Here is a 17,698-nt window from a genome sequence, read left to right on the forward strand (position 1 = left end):
ATGAGATGTTTAGATTAGAGCCCCAGGAGGCCGATACGGGACAGAGGAGTTTATTTGTGCTGCTCTCTGTCGACCGCCTCGTTTACTGTCGCTCGCTCGTCGTCACGGATACGGCCTGTCGTCATGGACACGGCCCGTCGTCACGGATACGGCCTGTCGTCATGGACACGGCCCGTCGTCACGGATACGGCCTGTCGTCATGGACACGGCCCGTCGTCACGGATACGGCCCGTCGTCATGGACACGGCCCGTCGTCACGGATACGGCCTGTAGTCATGGACACGGCCCGTCGTCACGGATACGGCCTGTAGTCATGGACACGGCCTGTAGTCATGGACACGGCCCAACGGGTTTATTTATGCTCATCGGCTTGTTTCTCACAGTTGAAAAAAGATCCGTCTGTCCAGGAGGACCGTTGGGAAGAGAAACAAGAGCCAGACTGGATCTGCATGCAGCATGCGGGGCGCGTCCTGGTGCACGTGTGCGCTGTGCGTGCACGGTGTGCGCTGCGCACGAGCCTTAAGAGGAGCCGCGTCGGCGCCACTGATGAAACCTAGTAATGTGTGTGTGTGCGACACGCCACCTTTGCCCACACGTGGAGGAACTGGCGTCTGGTTCTAATAAGCAGGCGAGCTGAGTGCGTGTGTGTGTGTGCGTGTGTGCGTGTGTGAGTGTGTGAGTGTGTGTGTGTGCGTGTGCGCGTGTGTTGTAACGTCTTCCTGACCATGTGACCTGCTCGTACTGCAGCACTTATTCTGAGAAGTTTCCACTCCACCGGAGCATCCCGGGACGGTCGGCATGCACGCGTCAGCAGCTTAGACAAATGTCACGGGTGGGGGGGGTCGGCGGGGGCTCTATTGCCACCGTTGACTCGCCTGGCGGGGCAATAAAAACGGGGCTCCGGTGACTCAGAGGGTGACGGGTGATGAGAAGGGGAGGAGACACAGATTATGAGAAGAACCCATTGGATGTAACAGTGAAGGGGCTCTGAGGGGGTAGAAGCAGCACACAGGGGGGGGGTCAGAAGGTCCACTTACAGAGAAGATGGCAATAAGAATGCCGACGCCACATAGCACGGCGTCGCTAATGGTGTCTCCCTCTTTTCGGGGGAAGCGGATGGACTCGTCCGAACAGTAAAAGCCGCGCTGGTACGGCTCTATGGTGCTAGTCTCAATGACGAGGAAAGGCAGGCTAGCTACAGAGGACACAAGGGGGGGGGGGGCAAGAGAGAGAAACACAAGGTCAGTGACACGGACGCAAACAGAGGGAGGCACAAGGAGCACGCCGCCGCACGGGGAAGGGGGCGTGGCTTTGAGGGCCTCGGGTAGGGTCGGCTTAAAGCGAAAGGAAGCACGTTTTCAAAATAAGAGTCTTTTCTGAGCTCCTTTTGCAGCCGCCACCGTCGTGACCCATCAAACACCCCCGTGGACGGGCGCTCTTTGTGTGCGGGGGGGCGGGACTTACAGACACCGCGGGCAGTGCCAACCCGACCGCGGTGAGCACCGAGGACGGCACGGTGCTCCTCTTGTAGGGGAACCGCAGGCCGGAGTCGCTGCAGTAGAAACCCCGCTGGTAGGGACGCACTGAGGAGCGGTGCAGAACCAGGCTGGGCAGCATAGCTACACACACACAGACACACACACGCACACGTGAACACACACACGCGCCTGGTACCAACAATCAACTTCACTTACCTGCCAGCGGAGGAGAGAAGATCACGCTGTGTGTGTCTGTGTGTGTGTGTGTGTGTGTGTGTATAACATGGATCAGCATACAGACTCACACAGTGTGATACTCAGTAAACACATTACACATTACTGGAGACAAAAGACCCCCACAGGTACCACGTCACGTCACGTCACGTCACGTCACGTCACGTCACGTCACGTCATGGGGGGATTCGATAGGAACCATCTGAAGCGTCTTTCATCAAATCACTTCTCACAACTTTTCCCTCCAACAGGCTGGAGACCCCCCCCCACGCTGGCCTACTTGTGGGGGCGGCGGTCACATGCTAATGAGGAGAAGTAAAAGGAGGTCATGGGCTTAACGGACATGGGAACCACACACACGCACACACACACACACACACGGAAGAAGAATCGTTGTGGGAAACGGGGCTGAAAGTGAAACCGAGAGATGCCCCCCCCCCGGCCCCCCTGTACACAGCCTGGTATTTGGGCACCAACCTCCACGTTAAAACTCACTCGGGCCTCCTCGACCTCCTCAATGGAGGCTGGGATAAAGGGGGGGTCCTCTGGAGACTGTGTGTGGGGGGGGGAGCTGTCCGTCATCTGAAGTCAGCTGTCAGTTATCTGTATTTACATCTTTGACCCGAGGATCTTTTGCTGTTTACCTTCTGTTATTTTCTACCCTAGTCGGGTAGTTTCCCCCATAATGCATCAGGCTGGCTGAGTCTTTTCTTCCCTCATTGGATCTGAAGCTTTTAGCGCCAATGAGCCGTTCGACTCCGGCAACAATTGGAGGCCTCAAAGCAAAAGGAAATGAAGCTTGGGATGCTGCAGAGAGTGTGGGCGGCTCGGGGATCAGATCCCAGCATGCATTTCTCTCTGAGAGAGAACCGAGGGCCGCCACTACAGGCCGCTGCCCTCAGGTCAGATGGAGGGAGACGAGCAGGACGTCTCCGTGTTGAGAGATGTGGTCATGAGAGGAGATCATCCAGCGGAGACGTTTAATTGGCTTTGGGGTTAAATTTGGTCCCTGAGCTTAGAAGACGAGGCTCTGCGTCATTCTGCAGCTCGCCAGCGGCGTGCATATCCACGTGTATCGACTCACTGCTCGTCAACGTCAGGTCCAGAGTCCCTCTGCCCGCCGGTCTCGGGTCAGCGGCCTTTTATTCTCTCCTGATCTTGAGAGCCGCCGTTCCCCCTGAACGGACATGATCGCTATTCTGAAGGAGGCTAATCGCCCCGACGTGGAGCACTAAAGGCCGCCGCGTGTTTCTGCGTCTTTACGCACTGGTTTCACTTCCTGGTTGTAAAGTCCTGCGTGTGTTGCAGAGCGATTCACCTCCAGAACAACAGGTGGAGTCACGTGTTTTGTTGAAGACGACCTGGAGAGTCACGTCTTTGTGTGTGGAAGTCGTTGGTTGCTTTATTTATTTATCACAGACTTTATTGCCCCGTGCATCCACACTGCTGCTTTTCATCACGGACACATTTGTCCCGTATTTTCCTCCACGACTTTGTTCCCTCGTTTGTGGAGATCTCCCTCCATGAATCAGAGGCCATCCGGCGTCCTCATAGTCCGCCAGTGACGGCTTGTACAAGCGCTCATATTTACTCACTATGTGTTTATTATCACTTCACTTCATTACTGAGAGATGTGACGTCCATCTATGGACAATCTGTCTGTGTGTGTGTGTCTGTGGCTATGAGTGTGTGTGTGTGTGGCTATGAGTGTGTGTGTGTGAGTGGATTATTGTGTGGTTCCTCAGAAAAGCTTTTCTCAAACATTTCTTCACCACAAAAGGTCTTAAATAAAAAACGCTCTCACAATCCAACAACCGGCCGATCAGACGCCTGATGACAACACACACTTATAAACACCTGCATATCGGTTCTTTGTGTCGGGGCACAAAGGACACACACAGAGGAGTGGCTGAGCTCAGCAGAGTGAATCCTGTCCCCCCCCCGTTGGGGGGCCGCTGGCTGCAGCTCGTGCTTACTCTGATTTTTATTCACAGGAATAAATCCCCACGCAGGCATCTGTTGGGCCGGCCTTTAACCAGCAGGCCGCAGCGAGCGCCGCCTGTGGACGGCCTGTGGACGGGCTGTGGACAGGCTGTGGACGGCCTGTGGACGGGCTGTGGACAGGCTGTGGACGGGCTGTGGACGGCCTGGAGAGACGTCAGTTTGGTGGGAAATCAACTTTGGTCCGGCACAATTATTCCCCCCCCATCTAGTTTCAAGTCTTCCTCAGTACAGATGATGTCCATTCAGAGTCAAACAGACCATGAAGCAGGGGACGCTTGAGGGCGGGGCTACACGCTGATTGACAGGTCAACGCCAGAGACGCACACAGCGTCTTGACGTCCTCCCCAGTCCTGATGAGGTCACTTCCTCTTCACTAGTTGCATAACCACAAACTAATGTGACCTCAGCACGACTTCCACGTATGACGTCTCTGACACGCTAAAAGGTCAATAATTGTACCACATATAAAGGAACATGTGACAGAGAACATCTAGACACCCAGAGATCACTTACAGCCCAAAGAGGACCCACAGATGCCCCAGTGAAACCCGAGCAGCGCCCGGGGGAGTCGTGGGGAGTCGGGGGGGCTGGGCGTTTCTCAGTTGTTGCCATAATGGCGTTATTACCCCCCCTCGCCCCGGGGACAAAAGCCTGGCAGCTGAGGAGAAACGAACTGAGTCTTTGAAACGTGACGCCTCCGTCTGGTTAACGACCCCCCCCCCCCCCCCCACGCACACATCCAGGGCCCCGTCTATCAGCAGACAATGGGTGCTAAATCTTAGCAACGGTGTGAACGGTCAGCACCGCTGATTGCCCCCCCGCTCCTCACCCCCTCCCTCTCTGTGGGTGAGGAAACAGGAAGTGAGGCTCGGTGGCTGCAGCACCGATAAGAGGCCGAAGACATCCAATCCATCCGGACAGAAGCAGCGCGGAGTGCTAACGAAGCGCCCCCCCCCCCCCCCCCCCCCCCTCACTCTCCCACTGCCATTCACTTTCTTCCCATTCACTTCCCCCCCCCATCCCTTCCGTTTCACTTCATCCTCCTTCTGTCTGTTTGCGGCCTGTTGGTGCTCGTTAGCCAAACAAAGAGCGAGCCGAGGCGCTTCAAAAGGGGGCATTGTTCCCAGTGAAATCTCCCCAACTGCCCCCCCCCCTCAATCTGCCCCGCATGCGCACACACAGAGGGTCCTGTGTGACAGCGAGGAGGGGGCCCCGGAGGTCAGAGGGGCCCGGAGTGGGGACAGTGTGGTGGAGCAGACGGATGGCGTGGGGGGGTGGAATGGGCCCCTTGCTGTGATGGAGCGCCGCTCCAGGCTCTCATTTGCATTAAATGCTCATAGCATTGTCGTTTGTTTTGTTCGCCTCTGATCTTATGATAACAAGAAAGAAGGGCGGGCCTTTTAACCGGGATGAGCTCCCTCGGCTCAGTGCATTAAAACAAACGCCCCGCGGTTATTGTCTCAGTCTAAACGTGAACAAATGGACTCCCAGGGACAGGTTTTCCTTTTTAAAAGATTGACCGTCTCTGGCCAACTCGCACTAGACTTTTCCCCATAGAGTTAGATCATCAAATGTGTCTTTCATGTGGGAGGCGGCGGCACAGAAAGTGCTGTGCGGCTGTTTTTACGGCCTCCAAGGAAGCGCCTGGACATTTTTCCTGCTTCATGCCCCTTTCATAGAAATGAGCGTCGCTTCCAGTTCCACTTTGAAGATGCTAAATGATACGATGGAACAACATGTGACCGTTGCACTGGAGGCACTCCTGAGGCGAAGGACAACGTGTGTGTGCTGGTTGACCGGCTGGCGGGGAACACGCATAAACCTCAAAGAGGTGCGGTTCATTAAACACAACATGTGAAGAAGTACACGCCAAGGAGGGCTGCCACCCGTCCCTTAAAATACCCCTGTCCCGTAACATCCGTGCTGCCCCCCCTCACCTCCCTTATTTTTCTGTGCTAAGGTGGCTACGCTAACGTCAACGCAGAGAATAATGATTAACTGTGCATTCTTCAGGGAGCAGTAGCCCGGAGGCCAGCTGATCTCTATCTTACTACGTAATCCAATGATTGTGTTTAGCCAGAGGAGCCTTCTCGCCCTTCTTAGGAGCCCTAACCTCGGCTCAGAACAAGAACATTAGCGGCCGACCTTTGACCTTATGACATACTGAAGACAAGGAGCTGGGAGAGGTGGGACATACGTATATGAATCGATAACCCTCAAAACATCTACAGCTGACACGACACCTGCAATGGATCATTTTCACCCAGATGTAAAAATAAATGTCTAAGAATCTGCTTTCTCAGCGAGGTGATACATTCTGATGTGTGATTGGTCCACTGCCACAGCAGCTACAACCCACACTCTGAACATGGAGATGTTTAGCAGCTAACTGTCCTAGTAGCTAACTGTCCCAGGAGCTAACTGTCCCAGGAGCTAACTGTCCCAGGAGCTAACTGTCCCATCAGCTAACTGCCCTAGCAGCTAACTGTCCCAGCAGCTAACTGCCCTAGTAGCTAACTCTCCTAGTAGCTAACAGTCCCAGCAGGTAACTCTCATAGTGGCTAACTGTCCTAGTAGCTAACTGCCCCAGCAGCTAACTGTCCTAGTAGCTAACAGTCCCAGCAGCTAACTCTCATAGTAGCTAACTGTCCTAGTAGCTAACTGTCCCAGCAGCTAACTGTCCTAGCAGCTAACTGTCCTAGTAGCTAACTGTCCGAGGAGCTAACTCTTCTAGCGGCTAACTGTCATAGCAGCTAACTGCCCTTGCGCTAGCGACGACAATAGTGCGGATAAACATGACCAGTGGGCTCCTGGACCCTGAACGGACTCCAGCGGACTCTTGGGCCCCTGTTGGGCTGTGACGGCCTCCTGTGAGACCCTAGAGATCACGTTGTTGTAGGAGAATATCTTTATTCACTAAGCATCCAGAACTCAAACCGCATCGCGATGGGAGGAGACTCCTGTGTGCTTCAGGTGTACAGGACGTTACTCGAGCTTCAATACAGAGGTCAACGTTCATGTCCATCAATGTGACGATGACAATGAAGCAGTGGAGGGGGAGGAGGGAGGGAAGGAAAGGGGGAGAAGAATGGAAGTAGACAGGATTTCATTTCACAACCACACCTAGCTCCGACCGACAGCACCTTTCCGCTTCCCACCCTTTTCCTGAGCCACACACACACACACACACACACACACACACACACACTATGTGCCCCCTGCTTCACTCCCTCTCCAATATTGCACCAGATGTCACATCGTTGGCCGAAGCCAGATGAAGAATTTGAGAAATTCTGAAAAATATTTGTGGAGGATTAAAGTGGCTGAGGCCCGGGGAGGGAGGGGTTAAACCTTCCAGCTTCCATGGGGGGTCGACTGACGATGCTTTCGTGGATATATATATATATATATATATATATATATATATGGGTTAATGGCTCCTAATAAACCACCCTCCTCTCTTCCAAGAAAGGGATCAAAAGGTTATTAAGCTCCTCTAAAAAAACACCTCTGTCTGCAAACAGCTGATCGGAGCGGATAAGAGGAATTTGAGACGCTGATGGAAACCAGGCTGCCATTATATACATATAAACATATAGCCAGTCGCTATAGCAACGCTCAGACTGACCCTTTAAATGAACCCGCGGGAGTACAGGACACGCACACACACAGACACGCACACACACAGACACACACACACAAAAAAGTGAATCGGAAGTCAATAAAGGTCCTCCAAGTGTTTTTTAAATCAACATGAGAGAAAAGCCTTCTTGTATTGTGTGTGTGACTAAAGATGGTCCTCAATGTCCTCAATGCAGACAGCCATTGGTCTGTGTGTTGGGGGGGGGGGGGGGGCATCAGTTAGCAGATAGGAACTAATTAACGGTAACGAGATATTTGTCGGTCATCCACCACCCAACCCCCCCACCTACCTTTCCGCTCTTCTGTCCCACTCTAGCCCTCAATGTCTCCCCCCCCCCCCAAGCAAAACCACTAAAGTGGGCCAACCAATCACCTCCAAGCTGGCAGGCTGCAGTGTAACATAAGAAACAACCCTTTGCGTTTATGTATCTACTGTGTGTGTGTACATGTGTGTGTACGTGTGTGTATGTGTGTGTGTACATGTGTGTGTACGTGTGTGTACGTGTGTGTACGTGTGTACATGTGTGTGCATGTGTGTGTACATGGAGCAGCTTTTTGTTTGTACCAGAGAAGGAAGTTGGTTCTGCAGGACATTGGTCCACATGCGGCTCAGAGCTCATCTTCACGTGGGAGCATCTCTGTTCTGGTAACGAGGAACACTGGAAACCTTTGCTTTGACTGCACAGCACTTTTAAGGGCGACCTTCACTTCCGTTTCTGCCTCACATTCTGCACATGAAACAGAGTGTGGCTCCCACCTGCTCCTCTCACAGCCGGTCGCCCCCCAACGAATGCTTAAGCAATTATTCCCCCAACAGAGACAGAAGGGGGCAGGACGCCGCAGGGACAGAACTCCCATAATCCCCCTTACTAGAAACAAGGAGGGGGGGGGGGGGGGGCACTGGGGGGGCGAGAATGCAAACAAATAAAATAAGTGACAGGAGCCACATTCAACAGGTCGATCAGCTGCGGATCGATACTTCGATCACACGTCGTTCATCTCGATCTGTGGATTCCGAAGTGATCGATACGTGATAAACAATGAGCTCTCATTACACTTTAACCCGATCAACTCTTTGATCCGATTCAACGTTTCGCCGTAAGTGAGTCAAATGCCGACGCGCGCGCGCGCGCACGAGGCCGGGAGGTGCACGTACCGAGCAGCAGGCAGAAGACGTCCAGCGCCACGAGCAGCTTCCTCTTGCTGTGGCTGCTGTTGTTGTTGTTGTTGTTTACGCTCGCTCCGTTCCTCGTCTCGTGAGCCATCGCTCTGTCATACATGCACTTTTGCATCTGAGTGGCCCCGCGCGCGCCTCCTGTCCGGCCCGCGCTAAAGTCCCGAAGGAAGTAAGTTGTCCCGTGCGGAGAAAGTTGTCTCGTGCGCTCCGCTTGTTTTAGACGCGTTTGATGGTCAGAGAGAGGAACGCTGCGCATCGACAGCCGCTCCGCTTATATCCTCCTCCTCCTCCTCCTCCTCCTCCTCTCTGCGCTCTTCAAGTCCCCCCCCCGACGCTCCGAGGATAGCCCCCCCTCTCCTATCTCTCCCCCTCTCCTCCCCCCTGTGGCGGTGGGTAAGCGCGTCCATCCCCCTGTCGGCCGGCCGCGGTACGACACGCTGGTCTTCACACTGCGTTTTGGCATCTGATGGTTCATGAGACGCACCTCCGTTAAAGACATTCAAGATTCACCTGGGAGCAGTTTGCCAATTTAAGTCCAATGCATGAACTTCTGCGATGTGCTAGTGCCTAAATGTTGAGGAGTGTGAGATATTCACTATAATACATTTTGATCAACATGACATTAACAATTGATAATGTAGAAACAGCAGAGAATTGTACATGACCATCTGCACGGACGCACCAAAGCATTTGCAACTTGTTCAAAGAAATGAGAAGCTACTTTTTTGAGGTGCACAAGTGACACAATGATGTGAAGATTGAACAGGTAGTTTAGAGAATTTCAATTCTAATCTGAGAAATGTACCAAAGCGACTGAGAAAAACTGTAATATACTGTAGAATATAAATACATATATATGCACATATGTATCTATTTTCATCCTATAATCAAAGCAAACATTTCTATAATATTTAATCAGGTTACACAAGTCCATGTTTTATAACAAATGTGAAAGCATGTTTCATTGGCCAGACAGAACGTTACTACAAAGAGACAGAACGTTACTACAAAGAGACAGAACGTTACTTCAAAGAGACAGAACGTTACTACAAAGAGACAGAACATTACTACAAAGAGACAGAACGTTACTACAAAGAGACAGAAAGTTACTACAAAGAGACAGAACGTTACTTCAAAGAGACAGAACGTTACTACAAAGAGACAGAACGTTACTTCAAAGAGACAGAACGTTACTACAAAGAGACAGAACGTTACTACAAAGAGACAGAACGTTACTACAAAGAGACAGAAAGTTACTACAAAGAGACAGAACGTTACTTCAAAGAGACAGAACGTTACTACAAAGAGACAGAAAGTTACTACAAAGAGACAGAACGTTACTACAAAGAGACAGAAAGTTACTACAAAGAGACAGAACGTTACTACAAAGAGACAGAACGTTACTACAAAGAGACAGAAAGTTAATATAAAGAGACCGAACGTTACTACAAAGAGACAGAACGTTACTACAAAGAGACAGAAAGCTACTACAACAACTACAACAATTAAACTGCCAAGCAATTTTATTTTGGAAATACACTGTAAATTTTAGCATTTTAGCTCTGGCCAAAGTAATTATTTGAGTTACTGAAGTTTCAAATGAATTAAGTTATCTATTGTCAAAATATTGATATGATGTATAAATTTGAATATATATACATCATATACTTGAAAACATTTTTTTTTCATTCATTCATTCTTCATTCATAATCGGTTTCATTGCCATTATCCATTTTCTTTAGCTGTTGTTTAATGAGAACAACGCATTTATATGATTTAGTCTAGTGTTTGTTTGTATTGTGAAACAACGTGTATTTAATTACTTCATTTCTCCCTTTGGAGCTTTTCATGTGACAGCGCGGTGGATAAATTAAAGTTCTGCTGCCACCTAGCGGATAAACAACTTAAATAACACGAACCTCTCAACTCCATTTCTTGTTCCTAAAAGTTTGACGCTTTAGAATCATTCAGAATCACTCGTTTAGTAGCAGTAATACAATGTAATGTCAGTCTTATCAAGATGGTGGTCACATGTTAGAAAATATGAAAAAAACACATAACTATGAAACTACGTCAAAAACTCTTCTGATGTTTGACGTCTGATGAAAAGCAGACAGAATTAAATTAAGTAAACTACAATATGAGTACTAAGAAAAGTACTGCATTCTGAGTCTCTCTGTCTCTGTCTCTCTCTCTCTCTCTGCCCCGCCCCGCCCCTCCGCGCCTCCCCGTCGGTGTAAACACGCACACCCTCCCGGTTACCGGAGGAAGATGGCAGAGCGGCAGAAGCACGACGGCGGGGTGAAGATCGGCCATTACCTGCTGGGGGACACGCTCGGTGTGGGGACGTTCGGCAAAGTGAAGAGTTAAGTGACAGCCGGGCTGAAACCGGTGAACCGGTTACCGGGCAGGTGCGCGCTCACATAACTGCCGTTAATGACGCCCCCCCCCCCCCTCCGCAGCGCGTTACAGGACGTGCGTGGGACCCGTGAACGGGTCGCTATGCTAACGCTGTTAGCTCGTTAAGCCGATGTTTATCTTTTCTTAAGCTAGTTTTCGGCCGCGTGACCTTGTGAGCTTCAACTCCAGACGCGCGGGATGCGCGCGCAGCTCGCGGGGGGCGAGGAGGGGGGTCACTCACTATTTATCACATATTACAGTGGAATTCAGTCCGTGTTTAGATTATGCTGTTGATTACGTCTCCATGTGTGTTAATATGCCACAACTCATGTTTTGATGTATTATTTGATGTATAATAAATATTTATAATTGTTATTATAAAACAGTCATGTTGAAACCTGCTGTTTATGAAATCCTGAAAAACTAATAGGACGTTCTAGTTTCCTTTAATATTCAAAATGTATAATAACAGTCAGAAGCTCTGATAACAGAGCATAAATAACAGTTTATCGTGTGTCATGTGGTGCGCTGCAGTCGGCCAGCATCAGCTGACGGGACACAAAGTGGCCGTGAAAATCCTCAACAGGCAGAAGATCCGCAGCCTGGACGTGGTGGGGAAGATCAAACGAGAGATCCAGAACCTCAAACTGTTCAGACACCCGCACATCATCAAGCTGTGAGGGTGACGCACACACACACACACACATCGAGCTGTGAGAGAGACGCACACAGACACACACTCACACCCCTGCAGTGAGGCGAGCTGATGATTCTGATGATGTCGTGTCTGATTTAAAGGTACCAGGTGATAAGCACTCCCACTGACTTCTTCATGGTGATGGAGTACGTGTCTGGAGGCGAGCTGTTTGACTACATCTGCAAACACGGACGAGTAAGCCCCGCCCCTCTATGCCTGTGTGTAGTAGCCCCGCCCCTCCATGCCTGTGTGTAGTAGCCCCGCCCCTCTATGCCTGTGTGTAGTAGCCCCGCCCCTCTATGCCTGTGTGTAGTAGCCCTGCCCCTCTATGCCTGTGTGTAGTAGCCCCGCCCCTCTATGCCTGTGTGTATTAGCCCCGCCCCTCTATGCCTGTGTGTAGTAGCCCCGCCCCTCTATGCCTGTGTGTAGTAGCCCCGCCCCTCTATGCCTGTGTGTAGTAGCCCTGCCCCTCTATGCCTGTGTGTAGTAGCCCCGCCCCTCTATGCCTGTGTGTATTAGCCCCGCCCCTCTATGCCTGTGTGTAGTAGCCCCGCCCCTCTATGCCTGTGTGTAGTAGCCCCGCCCCTCTATGCCTGTGTGTAGTAGCCCCGCCCCTCTATGCCTGTGTGTAGTAGCCCCGCCCCTCTATGCCTGTGTGTAGTAGCCCCGCCCCTCTATGCCTGTGTGTAGTAGCCCCGCCCCTCTATGCCTGTGTGTATTAGCCCCGCCCCTCTATGCCTGTGTGTAGTAGCCCCGCCCCTCTATGCCTGTGTGTAGTAGCCCCGCCCCTCTATGCCTGTGTGTAGTAGCCCTGCCCCTCACAGTGTCATACTCCTGTAAATATAAGGTGAATTTTAAAAGGTCGTGTTAAATGATGCTAATATCTCATCAAGATTCAAACTTTAAGAGCCGCTCGGTATTCTGCTCACACAAAGACACACAAAATAATCTGAACTCTGAAAATAATAATAAACTCTTTCCACATCGTGTCCTTTCACAACGTGTCCCCTCTCATCATTACTTCCCACATGGCGTCTTGCAGGTGGAGGACACGGAGGCCCGGCGTCTCTTCCAGCAGATCATCTCGGCCGTGGACTATTGCCACAGGCACATGGTGGTCCACAGAGACCTGAAGCCAGAGAACGTCCTGCTGGACGCCAACAAGAACGCCAAGATAGCCGACTTTGGTAGGAGCCCCGGGCCCAGCCGGAGGCAGTTATTGAGATGTTCGTGGGGGTCAAGACAAAGTGGGACGGAGATGAAGAGTCATCTGAGGAATGGACCTGAGATCACAGACCCGTTGTCCTCGTTATCCAATCAGAATTAATTTCTCATCCGATTGGCTGATGCAATAACACTTTGAGAGAGGGAAATACTTTGTACAGGGGGTTTAGCAAGCGGGGTGCGGGGGTCTGGGGGGGGTCTCAGATCATGTTTGCAGGGAGCCTTGAGGCCCAGTGTCATTCGATAGGCAAGGAGCAGGGCAGGGAGAGGGGGGCGGGGGGGGGTTCTGACAGCAACAGTAAAAAGTGTTAAAGGAGCAGGAGGCAGAGATAAGGGGGGAGGAGCTTTGTGTTCAGGGTCATGGCGAGTTTGACCGGAGGATTGAGATCGGTCGCAGTGATGGGATCACTGGGGGGGGGGGGGGGGGCTGCAGAACCTTCATGTGTGTTGTTGTGGGCCAACAGGTCTGTCCAACATGATGTCAGACGGGGAGTTCCTACGGACCAGCTGTGGCTCCCCGAACTACGCTGCCCCCGAGGTCATCTCAGGAAGGTGTGTGTCAGTGTTCATTTCGTTGACGAAAACTATGACGAAAATTTTTCCACGACTAAGACGTGACGAAAACGATCTTAAAAAAGAAAAACTATGACTAAATCTATTCTAACTTTCGTTAACGAGGCGAGACGAACATGTTGGTGGTTGACGAAGTCACGATACTTTTTCCCCCTAAATTCGCCCGCAGCTGACAGACAACAGACAGACAAAGTACGGCGGATATTAATGCGTCATGATGACGTCATCCACGAACCCAGAACGCGCGCATCGGCGCAGCGGTGGTTCTTGTGCACCGACTACGGACCGCGACGACTATTTTACGCTTCAGTGTATAAGCTTCAAGTGACCATGGGTGTGTGTTTCGGAGTGTGTGTGCGTCTGAGTGTAGTATTGAGAACAAGTTCTGACGTTAAAACTTTACTTTACTTTTTATGAATTATTATTATGTTCCAGGAGCAACCTGTTTGTGGACTTTCTGAAGTATTTTTGCAATGTGAATTTGCTGTTTTAGAATAAAGGGTTGGACATTTTTAATTAAGCTTTTTAATGCTGTTTTTTTTTTTGATTAATCAAAGAAATAATTGTTTGATTAATCGATTATCAAATCGATTACGCTACACCTGAGCATCTGCTGGTGCACTACCGCCCCCTGTAGGCCAGAGGAAGCTGCGCATTAATGGCTGACGTCCTCCGCAGGTTGTACGCGGGCCCAGAGGTGGACATCTGGAGCTCCGGGGTGATCCTGTACGCCCTGCTGTGCGGCACGCTGCCCTTCGATGACGAGCACGTGCCCACGCTGTTCAAGAAGATCAGAGGAGGCGTCTTCTACATGCCGGAGTACCTGACCCGACCCGTGGCCTCGCTGCTCAAGTTCATGCTGCAGGTGGACCCTCTGAAGAGAGCCACCATCAAAGACATCAGGTGACCCCCCATCACTTTAAATTCTTCTTCTTCTTCCTGGAGACTTCTGTCCAAACTGTAGCCTCCCCCTTTGGTTTTGACCCGATCACCACTGTAACCGCCCCCCCCCCCCCAGGGAACACGAGTGGTTCAAGCAGGACCTACCGGGCTACATGTTCCCCGAGGACCCCTCGTACGACGCCTCGGTGCTGGACGAGGAGGCCGTGAGGGAGGTGTGTGAGAAGTTTGAATGCACCGAGTCGGAGTTCATGTCCAGCCTGTACAGCGGGGACCCTCAGGTACGCGATGGTCCATCACTTTATGTCTGTGATCTCCTCAGGAGATCAAGCCGCTCCGCTTTCCTTTAGCTGCTCGGTATCTTTAGAGCTGCTTTGTGATCCTCATGACAATCGGATCAGAAGATGTACTGTGGCTGATCCCACCAACGTGGGGCACCAAGCGGGATTATTATTCACTGGCCAGGCCACGCCCCCTCACAGCTGACCACACAAACAGCCCAAAGGGATTCTGCTTCTTTATTGTTCTAAGAATGAATAATAGTACTGATGCTATCGCAGGTTTAAATGAGGTCAAACGCTTCCCTGTTTGCACCTGATGACCCAAATAAAACGTTATGAGGAAAGAGCGTCGCTCTGTAACATCAGCCAATCACACAACATCTACTTGACACCGACCCCGTCTGACCCAGGATCAGCTGGCGGTCGCCTATCACCTCATCATAGACAACCGGCGCATCATGACCGAGGCCAGCGAGTTCTACCTGGCCTCCAGCCCCCCCCAGGGCTCCTTCATAGAGGAGGGCATGCCGCTGCCCCCCGGGGTGAAACCCCACCCGGAGAGGATGCCCCCGCTGCTGGCCGACAGCCCCAAGACCCGCTGCCCCCTGGACGCGCTCAACACCACGCGGCCCAAACCGCTGGCCGTGAAGAAGGCCAAGTGGCACCTGGGCATCCGGAGCCAGAGCCCCCCCCACGACATCATGGCCGAGGTGTACCGGGCCATGAGGCAGCTGAGCTTCACCTGGAAGGTGGGCTCACGCACACGCACACGCACACACACGTATACACACATTCACAGTGCGTGTCCTCTGCCGCCCCAGGTAGTGAACCCGTATCACCTGCGGGTGCGGAGGAAGAACCCAGTGACCGGGACCTTGGTGAAGATGAGCCTGCAGCTGTACCAGGTGGACAGCAGGTCCTACCTGCTGGACTTCAAGAGCATCGACGGTGGGTCACGTCTCCGCGGCGACGCCAACACAGATTATTGAGTAGAAGAAACGCGAACACATGGAGGGGCTTTGTGAGATATTCAGACCATTAATATGACGCTTGATTTAGATACCAGATGAATGTCTGTAGCTGCCTGAGCTTCTCTGCTGGGGGGACATGACACTGCTAGCATTGTTAGCACCGTTAGCTTCCAACCACCTGCTCAGTGAAGTCCTAATCATGACCCCCCTCCCCACACAGATGACATCATGGAGGCGGCGGGCTTCAAGTCGGGCACGTCCACCCCCCAGAGGTCGGGCTCCACGGCCGGCCTCCACAGACCCAGACTGAGCATCGACTCGGCCCCCGACCTCCTCCAGCTCAGCTCCTCCCTCCCCGGCTCGCTGTCCAGCAGCGCCCCCCTGCTGCCCCCCCGCCAGGGGTCGCACACCATGGACTTCTTTGAAATGTGCGCTAGTCTGATCACCACGCTGGCCCGCTGAGACCGGATGCCAACGTGGGGGGGGGTCTATTAGCTGATGCCCCCCATCCCCTCTGACACTGACTGGACGTCAGTTTTGCTTATTTTCAGTTGATATTAATCTGAGGGAAGGACACCACTTATTAAATTGATATTTTATGGCCTTTTATATTTATACTACAATCATTAGCAGAATAGAAGAAACAACAGACTTTATACACCAGAAAGAGGATGATTATTATTTAGATATCAGAGCCCTGTTTATTTTTCTAGGCGCTGTAGTTTGATCCTTTCAGCACGTTACGATGTAAGAAGGTTAATAAGCCGGGACGTCCCAACAACAGATATATTGTTGTTGTTATGAGTGTTCAAACACACAAACATCCTATGAACACGCAGCACACACACACACACACACTCGCGCTCTCATGCGTGTACAGAATGTCATTAAACGAGTTCCACAAGAGACGTTGTGTATCGGCCGCAGGGACAGAACACAGAAACCGTAAAGAATGCAGAGTGTGTGTGTGTGTGTGTGTGTGTGTGTGAGTAATTTGTTGTTGTTTCTGGTTGATACATGTTTGTTGTGTGTCTGTCTAATTGCCCCCGTGTGTCCCAGAGACGGACGTAGTTACTCATCCGGTCCTGACCGTGTTACCTGAGGGAATCCCCAAAAAATGAACTTATTTGTTCCACGATCAGTCGAACCTGTGATTGGCGGTCTTGGCGTGTCCCCATGGCCGACAACCACCCGCTATGCATCATGGGTCAGACGTCGCAAGTCATGTGACCAGGATTTACCATCAGACGTGCTGCTGTACAATCACAACTGTATGCAACTAGCAGTGGCACGTTAGTGAGCTCTACTGTGTTCATCCCTGTGGTGTGTGTGTCTGTGTGTGTCTGTGTGTGTGGGGGGTTTGGCTTTATTCCTGTGATGCACTGCATGATGTTGCTGTTATGATTTGCACTTTAATAAATATTTATTGAAAAACAATAAATAGACATTTATAAGGGTAAAAGGTTCTCGTGGCTTTGTCAGTGTCGCACACACACACACACACGCAATCAGAAACACACAGGATTATTGTGATTTTTCAGACCTACACTCGATTATCACACTACTTTCTCTTTAACACTTTTTATTCATCAGTTGTAGAAACAAAGTTGTTAAAACGCTGCATAAAATCAAAGAAAGAAGTTTATGGAGTTTAAGATCCGAAGACATGACAGAATTCTTAAAGGTTCAGTATAGTACACACAGTACACATTAGAGGCTCAGTATATACTGCAGTTTATACTGTACATAATATGACACGGGCATTTCCATTTTTAAGTATCTAACAAAATAACAAGAGTAAATAAAAGTAGAAAAAAAAATAAAAAAATAAAAAACAATAATACAAAAACTAAATGCTTAAGGTTGTCTTACAATGTTAATGAGTGTGTATATATATGATATATATATATATATATATGATATATATATATATATATATATATATATATATATATATATATATATATATATATATATATATATATATATATATATATATACACTCACACATATCAGGTTATTAAAGGATAAGAGTCATTTCCTCATAGACGTCTATGGGAGCAGAGGAGTCGCCCCCTGCTGGTCACTACAGAGAAGTAGAGTCATTTCCTCATAGA

The 17,698-nt window shown here is 50.6% G+C and overlaps 1 protein-coding gene across 1 annotated transcript; it reads left to right on the forward strand.

Annotated features, from left to right (window-relative positions):
* The first annotated feature begins 10,627 nt into the window (after positions 1–10,627).
* Positions 10,628–17,043, forward strand: prkaa2 (protein kinase, AMP-activated, alpha 2 catalytic subunit). The gene is made up of 10 exons (XM_040169885.2): positions 10,628–10,900; positions 11,470–11,611; positions 11,734–11,827; positions 12,675–12,819; positions 13,321–13,408; positions 14,108–14,332; positions 14,448–14,610; positions 15,021–15,359; positions 15,432–15,558; positions 15,802–17,043. Exons 1-10 carry the CDS (start codon positions 10,807–10,809, stop codon positions 16,041–16,043), a joined length of 1,659 nt encoding a protein of 552 aa, XP_040025819.1. The 5' UTR covers positions 10,628–10,806; the 3' UTR covers positions 16,044–17,043.
* Positions 17,044–17,698: the final 655 nt, after the last annotated feature.

The sequence above is a fragment of the Gasterosteus aculeatus genome, chromosome 8, assembly GCF_964276395.1.
Source record: "Gasterosteus aculeatus chromosome 8, fGasAcu3.hap1.1, whole genome shotgun sequence".
Taxonomy (NCBI): domain Eukaryota; kingdom Metazoa; phylum Chordata; class Actinopteri; order Perciformes; family Gasterosteidae; genus Gasterosteus; species Gasterosteus aculeatus.